Genomic DNA, 19858 nt, shown 5'->3' with positions numbered 1-19858 from the left:
AGTTTTGTCTGTCTTCTATGTGCAACCAGATACAAATATATAAAGAGAAAAAACTGAAAAGTTAGCAAGCTTTGTAGAGAAATTTCTCTGTGTTTGCTCTTTTGTGTATCCATCTTTCTAGCCAACCTTTACGTTGTTTCCTGGTTCATATTTTTGCCATTGTACTTTTGCCTTCTGTTCCTTCTCTACCTTGGCTCAACCATAACAGTTGTCACGTACATTTTACACGCTTTCAGTATCTTCTCTTCTTTACAAGTGCTCTCAGCTCATCTTTGCCACAGACATAGGAAAGTTGGGACAAACTTTAAATTTTGACAAAATGATTATTACAGTGTTGTCTTCGTTTATTTCATTAATATTCAATCAATTTTCAGTTATTCAAATGTTACCAAGGATACTGAAAATGAATGGGGTTTGGGAAAGAGGCAGAAGAGTGAATCAGGGTCTGGAAATGAGGGAGTTAAAGAGCTCTGTTTACTTAACTTGTCAAAGAAATTACTTGATTGTTAAGAAGTGAATTGATTTTGATCTGAAAGTCTCATGTGGGGAAAAAAAATCTCTAACAGAAGATCACTCCTTAATCTATCTTACAAGTACCTAACAAGATGTAGAAATTGAAGCTAGACAAATTCAGTCTAGAAAAAAATAAGATTTGATGGAGAGAGTGATAATACATTAGAACATCTTTCCATGGGAAGTGGTAGTTTCTTAAGCAATGACTGTTTAAATCAAGTTGGATATCTTTCTGAAACATATATTAATTTCCTGAGATATGTGGGCTTGATACAGAAATCTGAAAACTTGGATGTCTCTTCTGCCCTCAGAATTTAAGCATGTGTGAATCACATAATTGCTGCTGGTTTTAATTTTTTCCCATTCAGCCCTTGTGGACCTGCCACGTTCACTTTACATTCTTTGTGTTTTCTTCTTGTTCCTTTGATTATCCTCTCCATATTCATGGATAGATTATTCTCCATAGAGCAAGAAACTGTCTTCTTTTCCTTCATGTTTTTACACAAGCCAAACTTCTACAATGCTTTCATTCACTGATCCAGCAATATGGTTGTGCCATGTGCTTATGCTGTCCTGCATTTTGAAAGTATGCATTTTTTAATACCATATCAGTCTGAATTAGAATGTGAGAACCATCCATTTTGTGCATAATGTAGTACCTGAACGTTGCTAAAAACAGTAGCCAATCTCCTAAATAGCAACTGATTTAGAATGAATTGATGTAGAAGAGGGATGCAAAAAGACAAGTTTGCAAACACCAGTGGTATTTTTTTATTGATAACTTCTTTATACAAGATATTCTCACTTCTTTTTGAAAAATAGCCACACTTGCATTGAATGCTGGGCTATGATGTGTCTACAAAATGGAAAACTTTGCTCTGCAGCAGTTGTATTTACATGCAGTCTATTTATGGTGTCCCAAAAAACTTAGTAGTTTTTGATCTGCAGCAAATGTGTAAGTGTTAGGACTGTTATTTTTAAAGACAAAACTGTAATGTTCCCATCTGAATTTTAGCAAAATATGTTGTAGCGAATAAGAGAGAGAAAATATGTTCTTAGAATAAGGAATAAGGGAAGCATGTAACATTATCATATACTTTTAAAAAGGAACTTTTAGGCAGGAAAACCTAGTTAGAATAATAGAATGTCTCAAGTTAGAAAGGACTCATATTTGGTTTTGGTGGTTTTTCTTCTTTTGTATTACACCATTAATGTGATGAGGCTTCACCATGAATTGTTGTACCGGGCATTGTGTCAACATAGAGCAAAAAGCAGGAAGTGGTAGAGGGTCTATGGTCTAATACCAGAAATAGGTATGGTGAGGGAGGATAACAAGGATAATTGTAGCCAGCATAACAGAGTTGGAGGCATAGGAGCAGCCTATTTTCAGGTTTTGTAGGTGCTATTTTAAAGGAGATCTGAGAAAAGTCATCAATACACTTTGACAAGAGTAGATAAATTATGTAGAAGTTGACAAAACCTGCAAGGAGATTGTTAGAATGAAATTCCCATCAGCAATTGTAAATATCCCATTCCAACTGCTTAGAAATCTGAGTGGTTAATGTTGGATACCTGTGGTTCAAAGTTTAACCTTGATCCCTTCAAACCAGGTATTCACTGTAGGGAATGAGATAATGGATAAGAATACAGAGCAAAGTGAAGAAGCGAAAGTAACAGAGGCAGAAGGTGGAGAAATAAGAGCAACCCTAATAAGAATATGATGAAAAAGATGAGGAAATGCTGGCAGGCAAACTTCCAGGAATCCTCAGAGGAGTTGAAAAATGGGTGTACGCATTGCCTCTGTCACTAAATTAAAATCCATCTTTTTGATCTTTACGCAAAACCGAGGAATCTCAAAGATCAAGGTGTGGAGAAATGTCCTGATGATCCCTTTTGTTAATGGGTTAATGAACTTGGTTAATGGCAGGGAAAAAGTCATATAAATCCCTGGACAAAATCTTTTACCTTAACCTGTGTACTTACCAATGATAATGCTTTTCAAAGACTGAAACCTAAATTAAAATATGAAAAGAAGAGGTGGGTAGACAGGGATTCTTGGTAGCTGTTCATCTGCTAACTGGGACAAATTCTTTTATCTTTATTAAAACCACTAATAGGTTTTGAGGCAAGGAAACCTTCTGTGTCCTTTGTCCTTGCTTCTAATTTTGATTTTTAGTCTTTGTCTGCACAACTCATCTTCTGCTAGCTTGAGAGCTACTCTAGCCTATACCATTTATCACAAGAACATCTCAGAGGAACTTGGAAATGTTTCAAGTTTTAACAATCAGAGACTTAACCTGTTTTTTCTCCTGTAAGTTACCTGCCTAGACACACTTGGAAGACAAACGGTGAAGTTGAATAATAACAGTGATGAGGAATTTTGCATGAGAAGTAAAAACCTGCTAAAATGAGGTCTTTTGTTGTAGATTGCTGAGATACTTTACTGGTGTAAGAAAAAGAGTGTCGACATTTGTCAAGCTACCCTCCGTAAATTAGAATTACTGTACAGGGGAAGTGCAGCCTTGGCTGCTGTAACTGTCCCTGAAACGTTTGCTATTTTGTCTGGGGTTTATTTTCTTTGAAATACAAGACAATATTTGGGGCTATGCTGGTAGTACTTAAAGTCTCTATTTTCTCAGTTGATCTTTTTGTTCTATTACCATTACCATTCTTCTTATCTTGAACCTTATCACATTCTCTGGCTTGCTTGTCAATTCAAAAGATAAATCAGGGGAAAAGAAAAAAAAAAAGAAAGACAAAAAAACATGCAAAGAAAATGTTTTTATTGTTTGTTGGGTGTTTTGGTTTGTGTTTTTTTTAATGAATTTGTTGCTTTAGAATGGTGTAAGATTCACAGCCTAGGGAAATAAAGCATCAGAACATGTTTTTTCAGACTATTTCGATAGTATGCTTTATCCCTGACCTGGAAAAGCCACCTCTGAATGTGAGAGGATAGTTCATTCTCCATAGCTCATTCAGTCCTTGTCCTTTTTGCTAGGACTGCCATCAAGATTGCTAATTATAGTAATAGGTTTGTGACGTGGGTACTTTTCCTCTGAAAACTGGTCAAATTCATTTGATACAGGCCATAAAACAGCCATTAGCAGGTACCAAGTTTCAGCCACCTTCATTTTGGCCTAAGTAGTAGCTGAACAGCGCAGTGGTGTTTTTCCCTCACATCCTGCTTCATTTTTTGATGTTCTTGTTGCAACCAAAAAAAGCTCCCAAATTGTTTTATATTTCCAGGGGATTTCAGAGCCTTTTCTGCTGAAACTGATTTGCCTGTTTTCAATTGCAAAAACCTAAACGTGCATGAGTTAAATAAGCCAGCACAAAATAATGAGAAGAGTGAGCTTTGCAAGCCTGAAATATGTTAGGGGTTTTTTTTGTTTGTTTGTTTATACAAAAAAAAAAGCCTTTGAGGGTATGGCTTGGACAGAGCAAAGGGCATTTTTCAGATTTACCAAACAATTTCAGCTGTTTGTTGTGTAGAATCTTCCATCAAAAGAAAAGCATAAAAATATTATCTTTAAAACTTCGTATTTTGCCGAAGGAAACGTAGCGTTATAAAAAAGTGGGTTTTGTCCACTAGTTTAGCATCTCTGAAAAGGGAACGAGAGGAGAATCTTAATAAGGCTTGTGTTTTTTTCCATGTTGGTCTCAACACAATGCTGGCAATTTAAAAGTGGTGGTATGGTGGTTTGGAACTTATGTCTGTCTTTTTTTAAAGGAAACTTCATGAAGACCGAGATTTTCAGATTTCTGTTGCTAATACTTTTCTGGATTTCCTAGCAGTGCTTCTCTTTAAATGAAAATGCAATCAGCCCTTGCTGCATGGTACATTTGGTATTTCTTTCAGGTCTAACCACTAAGTCCAAGAGTCATGTCCTCAACAATCCCAGAAAAAAATTAATGTTTCTGACCCCCTTAATGCATAGATACACGCATTTTGATACACATATACACATCTTTACCTTTCTCAGATTTGATTTGCAGTATCAGTGGATTTTTCTGTACTTCACACTCAGGAATTGTGTTTGGATAATAAGAACTTGTATGGCTAGTTAGTGGTATTTATATACATCCTGACTCTGATGCCCTACTTTTACTAGCACTAGAATTCAAAATAGCTGATTCTGACTTCAGTGTTAATGATGTAATAGTGCAGAATTGTAAGAAGCAGAATGTTTCTGATTCCCTGATATGCAGGGGCATGTCTGCTTTACAGGTGCAGGTGCAGATGTTTGATCACAGCTCATGCAAATTTGTGGAAACGTTAAAGGGATAAAGGTGTCGATATGGTAGCCCAGAGTCAGCTACCTAAGGAGTTTTGGAGGTTGCAGCCTGTACTGAGCTTCACATATCCGAGCTGCACTTCACTTACTAGTCATACTTGCACTTGTCTAAAGATAGTAAGGATAAATATATACGGCTTGTAGCTACATTTCCCCAACCAGTGTGCGTGTATCCTGAGTGAGATCAGAATGACTCCTGTTGGTATTTATTTTAAAGGAATTATCTTTAGTTTATGTGGTTATTACCCCACAGGAACAAAATGTTTCCTGTACATTTTGAAAATTAATGGCAAAGTTGAATTTCAAAATCTTGCGCGTAAATTTTTCGCTTTTACATAATGACTGTGTCTTCGGGGATGCAGCTGGACTGGAGCTGGAGAGCAAGAGCAGCCCTGGTGCCTGATCAGGAAAATGAAGGAAGACTGGCTGATGGCTGCATGTGGGGCCCTCAGCACACGTGTCCTCCCAACAGCACACATACCAGTCATGTTGCACCACTGCTCACGCTCCTGGCAACTCGTCAATTCCATATTTTGCTCAGCATTATGGATTCTGAGCTTTTACCTGCCTGCACAAACTCCTTTGTGCCTACAGTAGGTGTGCACAGAAAATGCTGTATTTTGGCTGCTCAGCAGGAACCTGACAGTAGCATGAGAAAGGTTTGGGTTTTTTTTTTTTGCCAGGAGGAGGCACCTGTGCTGCCTTCTGAACTGCATGAGTGAAGTATAGTAAATATATGGGTTAAAAAAATCATAATTCAAATCCCTATAGTGGTACTGATCAGATCTCTGTTTCTGTAGCAATGAGAACCAAAGGTGGCCTTTTAAGGCTCACAGTTCATCTACCAATTTCCAGTTCTGCTTCAGGATTCTTAAAGTATTAGAGTGCGTGCTTTAAACCCACAAAACTTACCTTTACCTAATTTTCACCATTCTAACCTAAGTTTCCACGGAAACAGGGTTGAAAAAGCCGCTGGTAGCCAGCAGGCAGCCAGCAGCTGAGAGTGAGAACTCTCCTTTGTCACTTGCCACTACTGGATGCCTGCTGCGTGCCAGTGTGCAAAGCTACCTAGGCTTCTAAAATCTGGAATACTTTCAATTTGAGGGGAAAAAATTAAATTAATCTTCTCTTTTCTCTCTTTGGATTGTCACAGTAAATTCCAGGAGGGCAAATGGGCTAATGAGTCCTGATCTGTTCGGTTAGGCTGAGCCCCACGTAATCAAAGCTTTCCCAACCAACTGGGCCTCTCCTTTCATAATTTCTATGTTTTAAAAGCATTCTCTCTCAAATTTTGTGTCCGTGAGCATGTACTTGCTTATAGTGCTACCTTAACTCTTTGTGGCTCTATATGTACCTATGTGCTTATTTACAAATCTTCTTTGCATATGGTATAGTCGATGTATACAATTTCCTTTTTTCCTGTATACTTAGGGAACATTTCTGAATGAACCCATTATAACCGATCCTCAGTTAAATATTAGGAGTAGTATGTGAATGGAGATGGCTTTTAACCAGAAGTAGATTATAGCTGCGGGAAGACTAAAGGGTCTATTTGGTCAAGACTCATACAAAACTGAGATAAGCATGCACAACCTGACAAGATCAGATTAGACCCTTCCCCCACAAGTGCTTTTCCCATAAATATTTATCTACTTTCTATTATAAATAACCAGGAAATGAAAAAGAAGGATAGATTATTTTTTAAAAAATAGACTAGAAATAGAAATGCAGCTTCAAATCTTCAGGTTAATGATATTTTAAGTATGCAGTAAATTCCAATACTGGTTGCTATTTTTAAATGGGAGCAAAGTACTGAAATTCTTCATGGCAGCCACATAAATCGGCAGCATTCATAAACAAAGAAAAACTTTGCACATGTGTGCATTTTTCCCTCCTGTTGGGTACCTTAGAATTAAATAACTGATCACCTGTGAGAGAACAGGTGTTGACAGAGTTAGCACTGCTGTATTTTTAAGCTTGCCTGAGGCAACATAACTGGCATTGGAGTTAAGCTTGGCATTCTTTCACCCTGTCCCTCCTCCCTCCAGCCCAAGTGAATGCTCACTTCGTCAATGAGAAACGTAGCTGACTTGCCTGCCAGATGTAAGGGAGATTCATGAATTCACAGCTATTCCGCAAATTCGTGTTTCATTCAGATTGTCGATACTTTGACTTCACTTCCTCATGCAGTGGTGTTAAGGGGTAAAAAACTGAAGCATGTGCCACTAATTCAGAAACGCATGTTTGCTGGTGATCTGCTCATCAGAACCTCTGTGGATTGCCGTTCTGTTATATTAAAAAGATAAGTCTTTAGCTTTGAGATTTAAAACCTTAAAAATGTACAGAATAATATTTTTACATTCATCTTTGAAAGTAACAAGGATATCATTTTTAAAACACTGCTAATTCACATAAGAATAGTATTAATGCTTTAAAATCTCAAGATGAAAAATGTGAGTCCTTTTCTCTTTTCTTTTCCTTTTTTTTAAATAAATCTTTTTTTCCTCTAGCATTTTACGATGGGATAATGAGACAGATGTCTCTCAACTGGAAGGACATTTTGACATTGTTATGTGTGCTGACTGGTAAGTACATAAAAATCATAAAACTCATGTTAGAAAAATAGCTTTGCTGGAGTAATTGTACTGTGCTGCTTGCTGATGGCTAAGCAAAGTCAACAAATGAAGCACAAAGCCACCTTAACCTCAGCAAATTAATATTCATCTCCATGTGACAGTTATAAGGTAGTCTTCTATCACACAGTAACTTCTACCACATTATTTCCCAAAGATTGATTTTGAGAAGCATTTCCATTTTCTGGAATTGCCTCTGTTTCATGCTTGACGTATCAGTAAATGGACGACTTAGGCAAATTGCAAATAATTATGGCTCAGTGAGGAACAGTCTGGAGAAAAGGGAGTTTATCAACACAAACAACTCAATTAGCTTACTTCTTAGGAAAGATCTGACTATTGATATAAGGGGATATATTTTTTGCTTCCCAGAAAATCTTTCCGAGGAAAAAAAAGATGGTCAAAACCATTTTTTCCCCCGTCATATTCTGTTTCTTAAATCAATTTGACAGCAATATTTGTAGACATAAGCTTTATATTATTTAGGCAGGCACGTGTTAATTGTAAGAGAATTCTTAGGAAAAAAAAAAAGATAGTACAGCACTCAATTAATGAAAAGATAGATGCATGTTGCAAAATGGTATATTGTTTTAATAATTTATGCAAATAGATTTGATTATTGACACAACCCTTTTCTGCCAGTGGATTTGCAGAATTATGCTGTGCTATATTTGCTGCATGCTAGCCTTAAAAATGGTACATTCTTAATTATTTGTGTTATATACATGGAGACAGTGTAAAAAGAGATGTGCAAATTTCATTTAGGAGAGCAGATATTTTTTAGTGCATCTACCTTTCTTTCATGAATATTTGCTCGTGACCCTTTGAATGTCCGAAACAGAAAAAGCTGTTTATGTTTTGTTGCACATAACTATTATTAGAGACCAAATTCTGAAAACAGGGACTTCCTAAGACAGCTCAGTTCAGCAGATTTCTGTACCTTACTAAGAAATAGTTAAAGGAAGAAGGCAAAGGGAAGTGCAAAGCTGTCTATTGTCTTTTTAAACAATGTTCTTTTTAAGTGGCTTATGATAAAATATTCCTCTAAAGCGCCTTTTTTTTTTTCTATTTAAGCAAACTCTTCTTATTTCAGAAAAGTTATTGCTTTTGCATAGCATTGGAGAAAGTGTATTTAGTCATCTTTTTCCCTTTTCTAATACCTGTTTGTTGACAGAATGCAACAGTGCTTCATTTCTCTTAGCATTTAATTTCAGAAAAGTTCTTTGTTCCCAAAAAGGACAGAGAAGGGTTTCGAACTAATCGCTGATAATGTGCCTCAGAGATGCATCATCTGATTAAAATAAGGAGCTAAACAACACCATATGATTTCAGCAAGTAATTTAGTAAATGCCTTCCTCACCAAATATTAGAATGGATACTCCAGGTTTCATTGCACAGATGAAGTTAATGCTGGACAGGATTAGATCAGATTAAGTATGAAAGTCAGATCAGAGCGCTGGCGGACATGAGCAGGAGGGCAGCAGTCTTCTCGGAGGCTTAGACAAGGCTCACATATGGATGTTCTCCAGATTAAGTGGGTGAAGCAAGGTCTTGCCAAGAGATTTAGAGTTAAATTTGTTCTTCACACAAATATCAAAACAACCTGGCTGTGCCATCTCTTGTATTCTTGATACTCACACCATGTCATCCTATTTGTGCTGGGAGTACAGCAGAGTGGAGCAAGACTTAAGTTGTTTTTTTCGGTAATATTCTTGCCTAATACCCCTCCCAGTCTGTTTGGAAATAGTACAGCTTCTTTAGGAAACAAAGAATCAAATGTGACAGGTAAAATACATAATGCATTTGCAATCCCTGCATTTTGTACACTTATTTTGAAGCACTTAAGATGCAGGTAAGAGTATAAATATTTATAGATTTCTAAAAAATAAATAGAAATGTACAGGTTAGTTTAAAGTATGTGTTTTTATTCACAAATTGTCTCTATTTTCTTATTGCAAGTGCCCACATATGTAGTTTAATAAGCATGAAAATCCCTTTATTGTTTGTTGCTTTTAGAAATCGTTCTTTTAGTTATGGACAGTAGGTTTTCTGGTACATGAAAAGGCTGGGGAAAAAATGTTCCATCCTTTATCAAACTCAAATCTTCTTTTTGTTTTCATGTATTTGTCTTCTGAGATACAGAATTGGCTTGAGAACTGTTGGCAGGATTTTTCCTCTCTGAATTTTTTTGGACTGCCATTGGAGAAGAAAAAAAATCTCTCTTTTCTTACAGCTCCTCGGCTGAAACCTGAAGTATGCAGTGATAAAAACGGATAGAATAGATTGCATTTAGTTTAACACCATCATATAGTTCATTGTCAGTCAATAAAATCTGGGATTAGAACAGAGAACTCGAAAGCAAAAAATCTGAGTTCAAATATTAGGTACATGGATAAATTTTTATTGAAGTATTTCCAGCAAGGGTGATATTGTCTGATTCTCTGAATAGCTAACCAGTGGTACTGCTTGATCCCATTTACATGAAAACAAGCTCTATTCATAAACATATTCCAAATCCACATGGAGGTTCATGTAAAAATGTACATGATTACAACAAGCAGCGATATGTTTATATTCATATATTTACAGTCAGACTTTCATAAATCTTGTGTGCAGGGGTGGAAAATAAGTTATTTCCCAGAGCAGACAGTCTATTAGTTAACAGCTAAATTTAGTAGCTCAACTAAATTATAAAATAAATAAGAGGCAAAGTGTGAAAGCTAGTTATTATTTAACCATTCAGGATTTTGACAATAAAAATAGTTTCATGGTTCAGCAGTTCCAAAATAACTTGTGAAATGTCAACAGTGAGATAAAAATAAGAAAAAAAATAACTTGGTGAGGCCACACCTGGAAGAAGGATACACTGGAAGAAAATACTGAAATAATGGAATTTTTAAAGCATATCCACCCACCCCATATTTTTGAAAGGGAATTTTAAGGCCAGTTGAGGGCTGCTAGAATTTTAGACTTTGACCTTCACTTGTGGATATAAAGTCATTCAGGTGCTGGAATTGTGAGTATGAATAGAGGAGGAGAAATAACAGATGCCTGTATGGACAGGCCAAAACCAAGACTCTTCCAATGCTATTGAGAGGCTCAGATTTCTGATTATTTAAAAGGAAGACTATATCCTTTTCTTTATTGGGAAAAAAATTCTGAGATTTTTAATCCAAGGTGAGAGTCGAGGCCAGTAGGACTGAGCCAATGGAAAAATCTTTGTCTTTCACATTCTGGTGGAATGAGTTTTCACAAATAATTTTAGTGTAGAGACAGTATAAGACCTAGATCCCCATATCATTTTGGAAATGCATAATATCCCACTTGACTTAATTAGACTGATTAAATTCTTAAAGTTTGACACATGCATAGGCACTTGCCCAACAGCGGTCATTGTGGGTGGGTATCCCACTGCTCAAGTTTTTGCTGAACTCATGGGGAGTTGTGAATTCACCAGGAATGTGGAACTGGACTGAAAGTGTTCTTTAATTATCTTAAAATATGTTGAATTTGTCTCCATTAGTATTTCATTTAATATAAGGAAATATTTTTGCAGGAATGCAATAAGAGCTCTGTCTTTCTTCAGTTTAAATTTTTTATTCATTTTAAGCCTGATTTCAAGTGCATTGGAATCTGATGACATGGAAGTAAGAGTTTTTTCAGATTATGTCAGCTGTGTAGTCGAAGGCCAACGATAAGTTCAATGGCTCTGTACACTAGGCACTATACATGAATGTAATTATGTCTGAAGTACACCTGTAAACTAAGCTCTTTTATCAATTGCAAAGTATGCAAAACCAAAAATAAGTTCACATCATAGCCTATAAAATATATGCCCCTTGTGACACACAAGGTAACGGGATATCAGCATGAAGCAAACTGAGAATCTTCTTGGGTTTTTTTAATTTGTTTCCTTGTGGCTTACTATTACTTCCACACAGTTTTCTTACAAACTTTCATTTTGGTTTCAAAGGTAACTTAATGGCTTTTTTAAAAAAGAGAAGCAAGAAGATTGCCTACCTGTTCATCCAGGTTTCACAGTTTAAGAGCACTGCCTAAACAAAGGCCGAATCATAAACCGTGTTCTTGCCTCTCTACTGCTGTGCTCCAAAACTTCTTTCCTGACCCAGGAAACCCGGGCTATTTCTGTCCTGAGTTGCTGCTTTCACAGCGCCCTTGCTACATGAACATGAGACATCACCACTAAAGTAATGGCGAGCTAAGCCAGATTTGAATTGAGGTATAAGAACTGAGTGAGAATGGTTTGGAACAATACATTATTTAATTTCACTGAGCTGTTGTGAGCTTAAAAGGATTCTCCCACGTAGATTTTCAGCATGCTGAAATATGCATTCATATGAATTCTACTGGTAAGAGAAATTGTGTGATTAAATCTCCTTGCATGAGTCAAATGCTGTGCTGGCCCTGTCTGTAGCACAGATTATCTGACGGCTTCTTCAGGATTGTCCTCATTCAAGGCATCCTCCAACTCAGAGGGAGGATAGACATGTTCCCTGGAGTCACTGCATTGCAGTAATGTTCCTTCCAGCTTTCCATGCTCCCTCTGGTCAGAATATGTGGCTCACAGAGCAACAGGTGGGAAATTGCAGTGTTGGAGACTATTTTCAACTGAAGTAGGTCTTGTACCCAGGGACAGACCTTAAGGAGGACAGAGACAACTTGGGAGCAGAGCCAGGGCAACTGTCCCAGCTTATCTGGGTTTCCTAAGCTAAGAGGGATAAGAGTCTACCTCCCACACCACCAAAATATTCAAGTGGGAGTCAGACAGAAAAGGTATTATTGAAGTTGCCTAATCTCTTGACAGGTCATCTAACCACTTTAAGTTCTCAAACACTCAGTTTCTGGTGAACAAAGGCTTGTAGTTCTCTCACTGGAAAGGAACAAGATTGGTAGCAGCAGTTGTGCCCCTGTCTCATTGTAAAAAGAGAGAATTATATGCAGGTCTGTGAAAAAATAATTTTAACACTGGTAAGCTTCCCCAAAATTGTGTTTCCACTACACTGCTTTCAAAAATAAAAATATTATAAGTGCATTTTTCATTTGGAATGGATTTCTGTCTACACAGCATCTCAGCAAGTTTTAAATGTGTGCATGCTTGCGATGTTTCATGTTGAAGAAAATTAATTATTTTTAGCAATTCTTCTGGGAGAGGACTCATGCACTGTATTCAACCTCTTCTGCTGGTAGCTAAGTTCCCAGCAGTAGTGTCTTGTGGTGTCTGTCTGAAAAGGGGTCTGCCTGAGGTGAATGTGATTAAAACTCTGTGGATACATTAGAGATATCAGCTGCTGTTTCAATGAATTAAATTTAAACAGGCTTTATTTTTTTTTTTTGTGAGGTTCTTCTAGTATGATTAATCAAGGTCGAGGGGCAGCCATCATGCCAGTTGCTAAAGTTTAAATTTGCTTGTGGGCAGGCTATTGGAGAAGTTGTTAGCTAGTATTTCTAGTACTTCAATATCCTAAGGAGAAATTCAAAAGGTCATGCTTCTATACGAAATGTTCTTTAAGAAATGTGTGGATACCTGGTCTACCATATTTCCTCAACAATGTGAGGTTGTGCCAGTTTTTATTGATGAAATTTGATCTCTGACAGGTTTTTCGATAGGCCTTTTCTTTTTTCCTGAGTAGCAAAAATTCACAGCTCTTACACAGCTGTGCTTGACCCTATGATATGTAATATTGTATTCTCCTTGGTAGCTGTGGAGGATCCTTACCTAAATATCCACACATCTTCTCGTTCTGATGACAGGTATGTGGTTGGCAGATGACTTTTTTCTCTTCAATGTTTTCATATATTATTTATATTCTTTTAGAAATCTCAAACCTGGAAAAAAACTTCCCACATCTCTTCAGAAAAAGACGTTTGAGAATAAAGGAAAGGGGTATATAGAAAGGAATCGTAAAGAATGGACAAAATGCCGTGTAGTGTGGAACTTGAGTTTAACACAGGCTGGGAAGCAGTTTTATTACCGAGAAAGCCTGAAAAAATAATGGAGAAAGAATCACATTATTTGTGGCCTGCTTGATAGAGTTTCTTATCTGAACCCCCAATATAAATGCAGCCCTTGGTAGTACGGACTGAAAAGCATCAGTTGCTATATCTGATGGTTGTTCCCTAACCATTGTAAATGCACTCTCATCCACAGTAACTACATGTCCACAAATATCTAGTCAAGAGTGATTGGCACCCTGGTCGCCACTATTAGTATATACATTAAGGTACTGAGGGGCACAAAGAATGAATTATCCCCTCAAATCATGAGGTAATCGCCAAAATAGGGCTGAGCGTGTTGACAACATTGCATGGGAAAATTGACTCTGCTGCTGTCCTTGTGGGACCCAGGCTGGAGATGAAGGATTTTGCTCTTGAGAGGGGACAACTCTGTGCCTTCTGGGTCATTGTGTTTGAACAGTGTTCGAGGGACAGAGGAGGCTTGTAAATCTTTATAGGGATAGATAGAATTAGATATAGAAATATAACAAATATGCATGACAGATAATAGTGAATTAATGCCACAACTATGGAGGTAAAAGGAAAAATTATACACTTAATAGTAACACCTGAAATACAATAGAAAATACTTTAAAAATCTCCCCCCACCTTGTATTAAAAAAGCATGTCAAATGTTAACTTTGTATATTGATCCTGATTTCTGCTATGGTGGTATTTTAATAGCTAACAAATGTGATCTGTGAATTTCAACTATATAAAGATCTGCTTCAAGATGATATTTTAGGTTTGGTTTAGATTATATTTAGTTTCATGCATTTTTTAATATTTAAAAGTATCTGAACCAGAGAGAAATGTAGACCACAGTTTCTCTTTTACAGCGTTGTGTAAACATATGTAATTAGCCTTGTACTTATCTGCATTAGTATCATTAGAATTGAAAACCCATTTTAATCTGGATTCTGTTCTCTTCTCAATGTCAGCCTGTTTCTGGACCGGTACAGAGCTAGCCTTGTTGATGCAATAAAGAGATTACTCCAACCCAGTGTAAGTATGTTTCTATTTTCTCCTGAACACTGGCTTCAGAATAATTAGTCTGTGCACAATGATTGAGAGAGTAATGGAATGGCAGGATTAATGTCATGTAATACTTTAATACTTATTATGTCCAACTTCAATTGAGTCTTCTAATCTATCAGATTCTTTCCTAATCATAAACTAGGAAACTTCTTATACTTGGCCTTCTGATAAGGAACACAGTGGGTAGTAAAATAAATGAAACCGCTTCAAAGATAGCATGAGATTATTTTTATCAAAGCGTTTCTCAAGTATTTTCCTTTGATAATAATGTCTTCATATTAAAGTAAAAGTACGATATTGAAAGTTTTTATGTTGGCTTCTGTCATCTGTAATCCCTTCAATTGTAACCTTTGTTATTGTGTATTTATTTATTATGAAAGAATATTTTTTCTTTTCATTTCTGTTTATATGAAATGAACAAAACCCTTATGTGTATATGGTAGACTAAAACTTCCTTCCATATAGTAAGGCCCGTGTTCACATGTTTTATACCGTAGAACATAATGAAATTAAGCTTTTCATAAAATGCTTACATTTTCTACTTGAGTGTCACTGATTTTACCGATCCAAATATTAGGCTGTTAAGTCAGAGACATCTACAGGCAAAAAAATAGCTGTCACGTGCATATACTTATACACAAAAAATAATCTTGAATCCAAAAAAAAAGAAAAACAATATTAGAAAACATGTGAATTGCTATAAATAGGAATTTGAAACAGGAATTTTACCTTTCATGCTTACCGTACAAATCTTCAGTAAGGTAATCTTCTGATTTCAAACCAAAAGTCTTCAATGTTAGCAATGCGCTCTCCAAACTTTATTTTAAAATTGTATTCTACTTTTCGGATAAGAGATTTTCTCTGTAAAAGGAATAGAATACCCAAACGTGCAAAGGCTTAAGAAACTGAGTCATTTTAGTCATGTAAGTAATCCCATTCTTTGCTAAGAGTGATCAGGTTTCTATTCTTGGTTCTATCATAGACTTCCCCGAGTGACCTAAGGCAAGTTACTTAAGACTGAATTATTTTAATGAGCTGTGGGGCAAAGCTGCCAGGAAGGCAGAAGAAATGTAGTCACCCTGAGGAAAAGGTCACCCAGATATTTTGGACCACTGTCTGGACTGTATTTTTTAACCAAAGTCATTTGCCTAATCCACTTTATGGATGGACCAGTTATGTCATGGCCTTGCAAGTTATTGTAATTCACAGCTAAGAGGACAGCAAACTGTTGTGTGGAGTAGAAGCTGGGAGTACAGACATCTTAAATGAGTTCTCATGTCCAAAAAGGGTATGTTGAACAGAGACACCTTCAAGCATATGCTTTTGTGGTTTGAAAAACCCAAATAAAAGCACGTACTAATCTGAAATCCCAAGAGAAAATGCAATCACAAGTACATACAGTTATTATTTTTACTCTTCTTATTAACCTGTATAGATCTAAGGATAACATCAGAGGAAACTTTACTACATGGCACTATGCTTTGGCCTTTAAAGGAAAAATAAATTAATACTGAACTTATTTTCCAGTTGCAATAATGAATATTTTATGGGCATTAGTTGATGCCTAAGCTAAGGCATAAGCTACTTTGATTAATTTCACTCTTCTATGTGAATTATTTTGTCTCAAATTTAGAAGTTACTTTTCCGTACTGGTAAAGCTTTGCCATATTGATTGAGGAATGATCTGGAAGACATCTAGATGTAAGACATCTTCCAAGTTTAACTAGGGTACAACTATGATAGAAAAGTTCAGGGAAAATAATAGCCAGCAAAACCAAAAGAAAAAGTGGAGTAAACAGAAAATAACAGGTATCCTTACAAACCTGTCTTGAAGGAGAAATCCAGAAGAAGTAGTTATTCTTACTGGTAGTTTTGAAAGATATAAATTTATCTGCAGTATTTCCTTTTTCTTTAAGGGCGTTATTTGTGGCTATTGGAATCCTTATGGCACAGAATGATGTGGTTTAGGTAACTTTCTGTTTTCCTGGAAACAGGACTCTGGTCATTTCAGTAATCTGATTCTCAGTATGGCCCCATGGACAGTTGTGTTGGCACAGGAAGAGAGGACCAGAAATTCATGCAGGCAGAACTGAGTTACTGGGACTGAAATTTCTTATCTGAATTTGTTACGAAGGCAAATGTCACCTGTAAACTAAATGCAAGAATTAGGCCCTGAAATTTTACATCAAACAAATTCATCTTGAATGGCTATACTTTATCATTCTTATAAGCAGGCTACTTGATTTGTCAACATTTAGTTTTATTTTTTCCTGTCATTAAAATGTACTTTTAATTTCAATCTCAGAATAAGCAGCTGCTCGTTCGCATATTTCCCAAATTAAGAACACTTTTTATGAAGGCTTTGATTCTTTTGTGGCTTATCCATTCAAAACCCCAGTGAAGTCAGTGGGATGCTATTGAGCCATGATTAGTACCAGCAAATAAGACTGCGTTGAATAATGATTGATGAGTAAACTTAGTCATAGTCATGTCCAAAATGTGAATTATCTTACTGCAGCATTTTAGTGACACTTCAAACAATTGTGACTGATGTTTTCCTCTGTGTTTTGTTCATGAGTTTACTGGAATTATTTTCCCAGATGAGGAAAGGCCATTTTATCTTTAAACATCGTCCTAAACTGGGATGCACTTTTGAATTAGAATGAAACAACTTTGAGATAGCCCATTAAGTGTAAAACCATGGCACTGGTCTATTTTTTATTGTACAGCAACTGAGAAACTGAAAACTTTTTAGAATTAGAAATACCATGACCGGTAAAAGAATCACAGAAATCAGGCAGTTGACAAGAAAGTGCTTTAAACCCAGATTATGACAGACCAAAGTTGACCACAGAACCTCCACTGTACCTGCCAGGTTTGAGGAGATTATTGTAGTATTAAACTTAATCATGAATTCTTGTGTTTTATTAGTGATGGGCAGGATCCTCAGGTGTTTTAGGTGCACACTAAATACAATAGATGAATGGGTTTTTACAGCAACTTAGGAGCTGGCCAAAATAACTGTGTAGTGATTTCTCCAAAAGGCCATTGCTGGTTTTCGAAGCTGTTTCAAGGTTTTCACTCTGGTTTTAAGAGATATTTCATACCATGTTACATTCTATTTGACTGTATTTCTCTTTAAATTGAATTTGAAGTAGTGTATGGAGAGCATGAGGGGGAATGACCAAGTGGACTGCTGGCTGCCAGTGGAAATCTGTCAGGGGTTGCTGTTGTATGAAGCTGCTGGATCGGTGGTGTTTGTTGGGCATGTGGCCCCCAGCAGTCTCCGTTCATGAGGTTTAGCTGTTCCTGAAGTCCCCTGGTGAACCGCGTGGTCGGTAAGCTCTGAGTGGGGGATGTGTTTCCTATCACAGTGACCTCTCAGTGAAGCTGCCCATGAAGACAAGGGACTCCAGAGGATCCTCGTCCTTCTTGCGCCAGGAAGAGTCTCTGCAGAACAACACTCTGGGGGGTGTGAGGTGGCAGCAGGAGGAGGAGGATCCCCAGCTGAAGGCTCCCTTTGCTGCCCACTTCTGTCTGACGAACACTGGAACAGGCTGCCCAGGGAGGTTGTGGAGTCTCCTTCTCTGGAGACATTCAAAACCCACCTGGACACATTCCTGTGTAACCTCATCTGGGTGTTCCTGCTCCAGAGGGAGGATTGGACTAGATGATCTTTCGAGGTCCCTTCTAATACCTAACATTCTGTGATTCTGTGACATTAAAGCATGCCAAGGATGTGAGGGAACCGATTGCGAATTTCCTGTGTTTAATGTTTTTCATCCTGAGCTGAGCCTATATTCAGACCTAACATTTACATAAGGAATTCCACTGCCTTCGGTGGGAAGGTGCACCTCATGTTTAGCCACAGAATTAAAGTTATAGCTGCTCAAATGGCAGAAGTGAGTTGCTTTGGATATTGCCCTAGGTCTGGTTTGTGCTTAAACTTCCGTGAGAAAAGTCAGGATAACAGAATCCGCCTATCTCACGGAGGTATTGCAAGAATAAATAGTGTTGTGGTATTAACGGAGTCTTTTAAGTACACATTAGTACCACAGATACTGACACGGAGGTTTTGTTGCTGCCTCACTGGGTGTTGTTGCAGTGTGTGTGTGCATGAGCTCTAACACACAGATTTGTTTCCCGTCCTCCTCACTAAGTATCTGTGTCAGCATTGTAACTTTTCAGAGTTCCCACTGAAATTCTCTCTTCTGATCATTTTTTCCCGTGGTATACAAGATGGCATTTTCTCAAGCTTCATGTTCTCAATCTTCTACAGCATCTAATCGTTTTATAACTTCTTCAGATCCTTACAAATATTTTTTTTTTTGTCTCTTCGGTTGATTACAGCACCTCACAAATTAACTCTCATTAATATAGAAGTTGAATAGAAGAACTCAGAGTAAACTTTGTGTCTCCCCTCAGTGTGATAAGCTGTTGTGTGATATTAACCTTTGTTTACAGCTCTTCAACCAGTTTTCATTCCATGTCACAGAACAGAGTACTCAGCCAGTTAGAATTAATTTTGCAAATAAGATTTCAAGAGATGCTATATCAAGTAGGTTATGTTTTGGGCTAGTGCTTTGCATGAGAGTGTCTAAAATCTATCAGTTCAAGGTACAGTCATTTTTCTTAAAAACAAAAGGATGCACAAAAAATTACCTAATGGACCATAATGTGTTGCATGGGCATCGTAAATGGCCTGATCATCTTGAAAGATCCAGAATTACTATGCAAGAACATTAAGTCCTGCTTTAAATGCAATTTACCAATTTAAGGTCAATTTTGATTGCACTACTCAGGTAGTTTAAGATATTTTTAAAAAATTAGTGATCAGGTCTGATTTGCCTCCCATTTCGCCTTGTTTTACACTGTTGTAATTCCACTGACAGCAAATGGGAGGTACTCTTCTATGTGTGAGACTGAAAAAAGAAAATTATTATTTACAGTCTTTGCATGGTCCTGAGCTAGCAAATGGGTTTTGCATTGAGTGTGTTTTGTTTGCTTTTTCTGTGTTTTATTTTGGTAATTCATAGACACCATTACTATATGAAAAGGAGCAGATGTATGGCTGTTGGCATTTTTCTAAAGAAAATATTTATTAGTTTTTATTTTGCGTTTGTTTAATCACAGAAATCTTGCATGTTTTTAGCAATTATTTATATTACACTATTTTAGTATTTTACCAAGAGAACAATTGACTTTTCCATCTTGAGTGTATTAAAAGCTTAGTCAGGTGTATGTTGTATCTTGTTCCCTTCCACTTTTAAAAATGTATAAATTCTCTTTTTAATGTTCCAGGGAAAAGCAATGGTATTTGCTCCACTCCGAGGGAATACTTTAAACCAGTTTTGCAATCTAGCT

The 19858-nt window shown here is 36.9% G+C and overlaps 1 protein-coding gene across 1 annotated transcript in view; it reads left to right on the top strand.

Annotated features, from left to right (window-relative positions):
- CAMKMT (calmodulin-lysine N-methyltransferase) overlaps positions 1–19858 on the top strand; it is a gene marked incomplete at both ends in the record, with an annotated part of 215100 nt that overhangs the window by 188960 nt on the left and 6282 nt on the right. Inside the window, 3 exons of the mRNA XM_080342077.1 lie at positions 7319–7393; positions 14398–14461; positions 19796–19858. The exon at positions 19796–19858 is cut by the window's right edge and continues 69 nt beyond it. Coding sequence (XP_080198203.1) covers positions 7319–7393; positions 14398–14461; positions 19796–19858 — 202 coding nt within the window. The remainder of the gene's footprint in view (positions 1–7318; positions 7394–14397; positions 14462–19795) is intronic.

The sequence above is a fragment of the Nesoenas mayeri genome (genome assembly GCF_963082525.1).
Source record: "Nesoenas mayeri genome assembly, chromosome: 3".
NCBI classification, from domain to species: Eukaryota; Metazoa; Chordata; class Aves; order Columbiformes; family Columbidae; genus Nesoenas; species Nesoenas mayeri.
The sequence above is the reverse complement of the archived record's forward strand: the minus strand, read 5'-3'. Positions and strand labels throughout refer to the sequence as shown.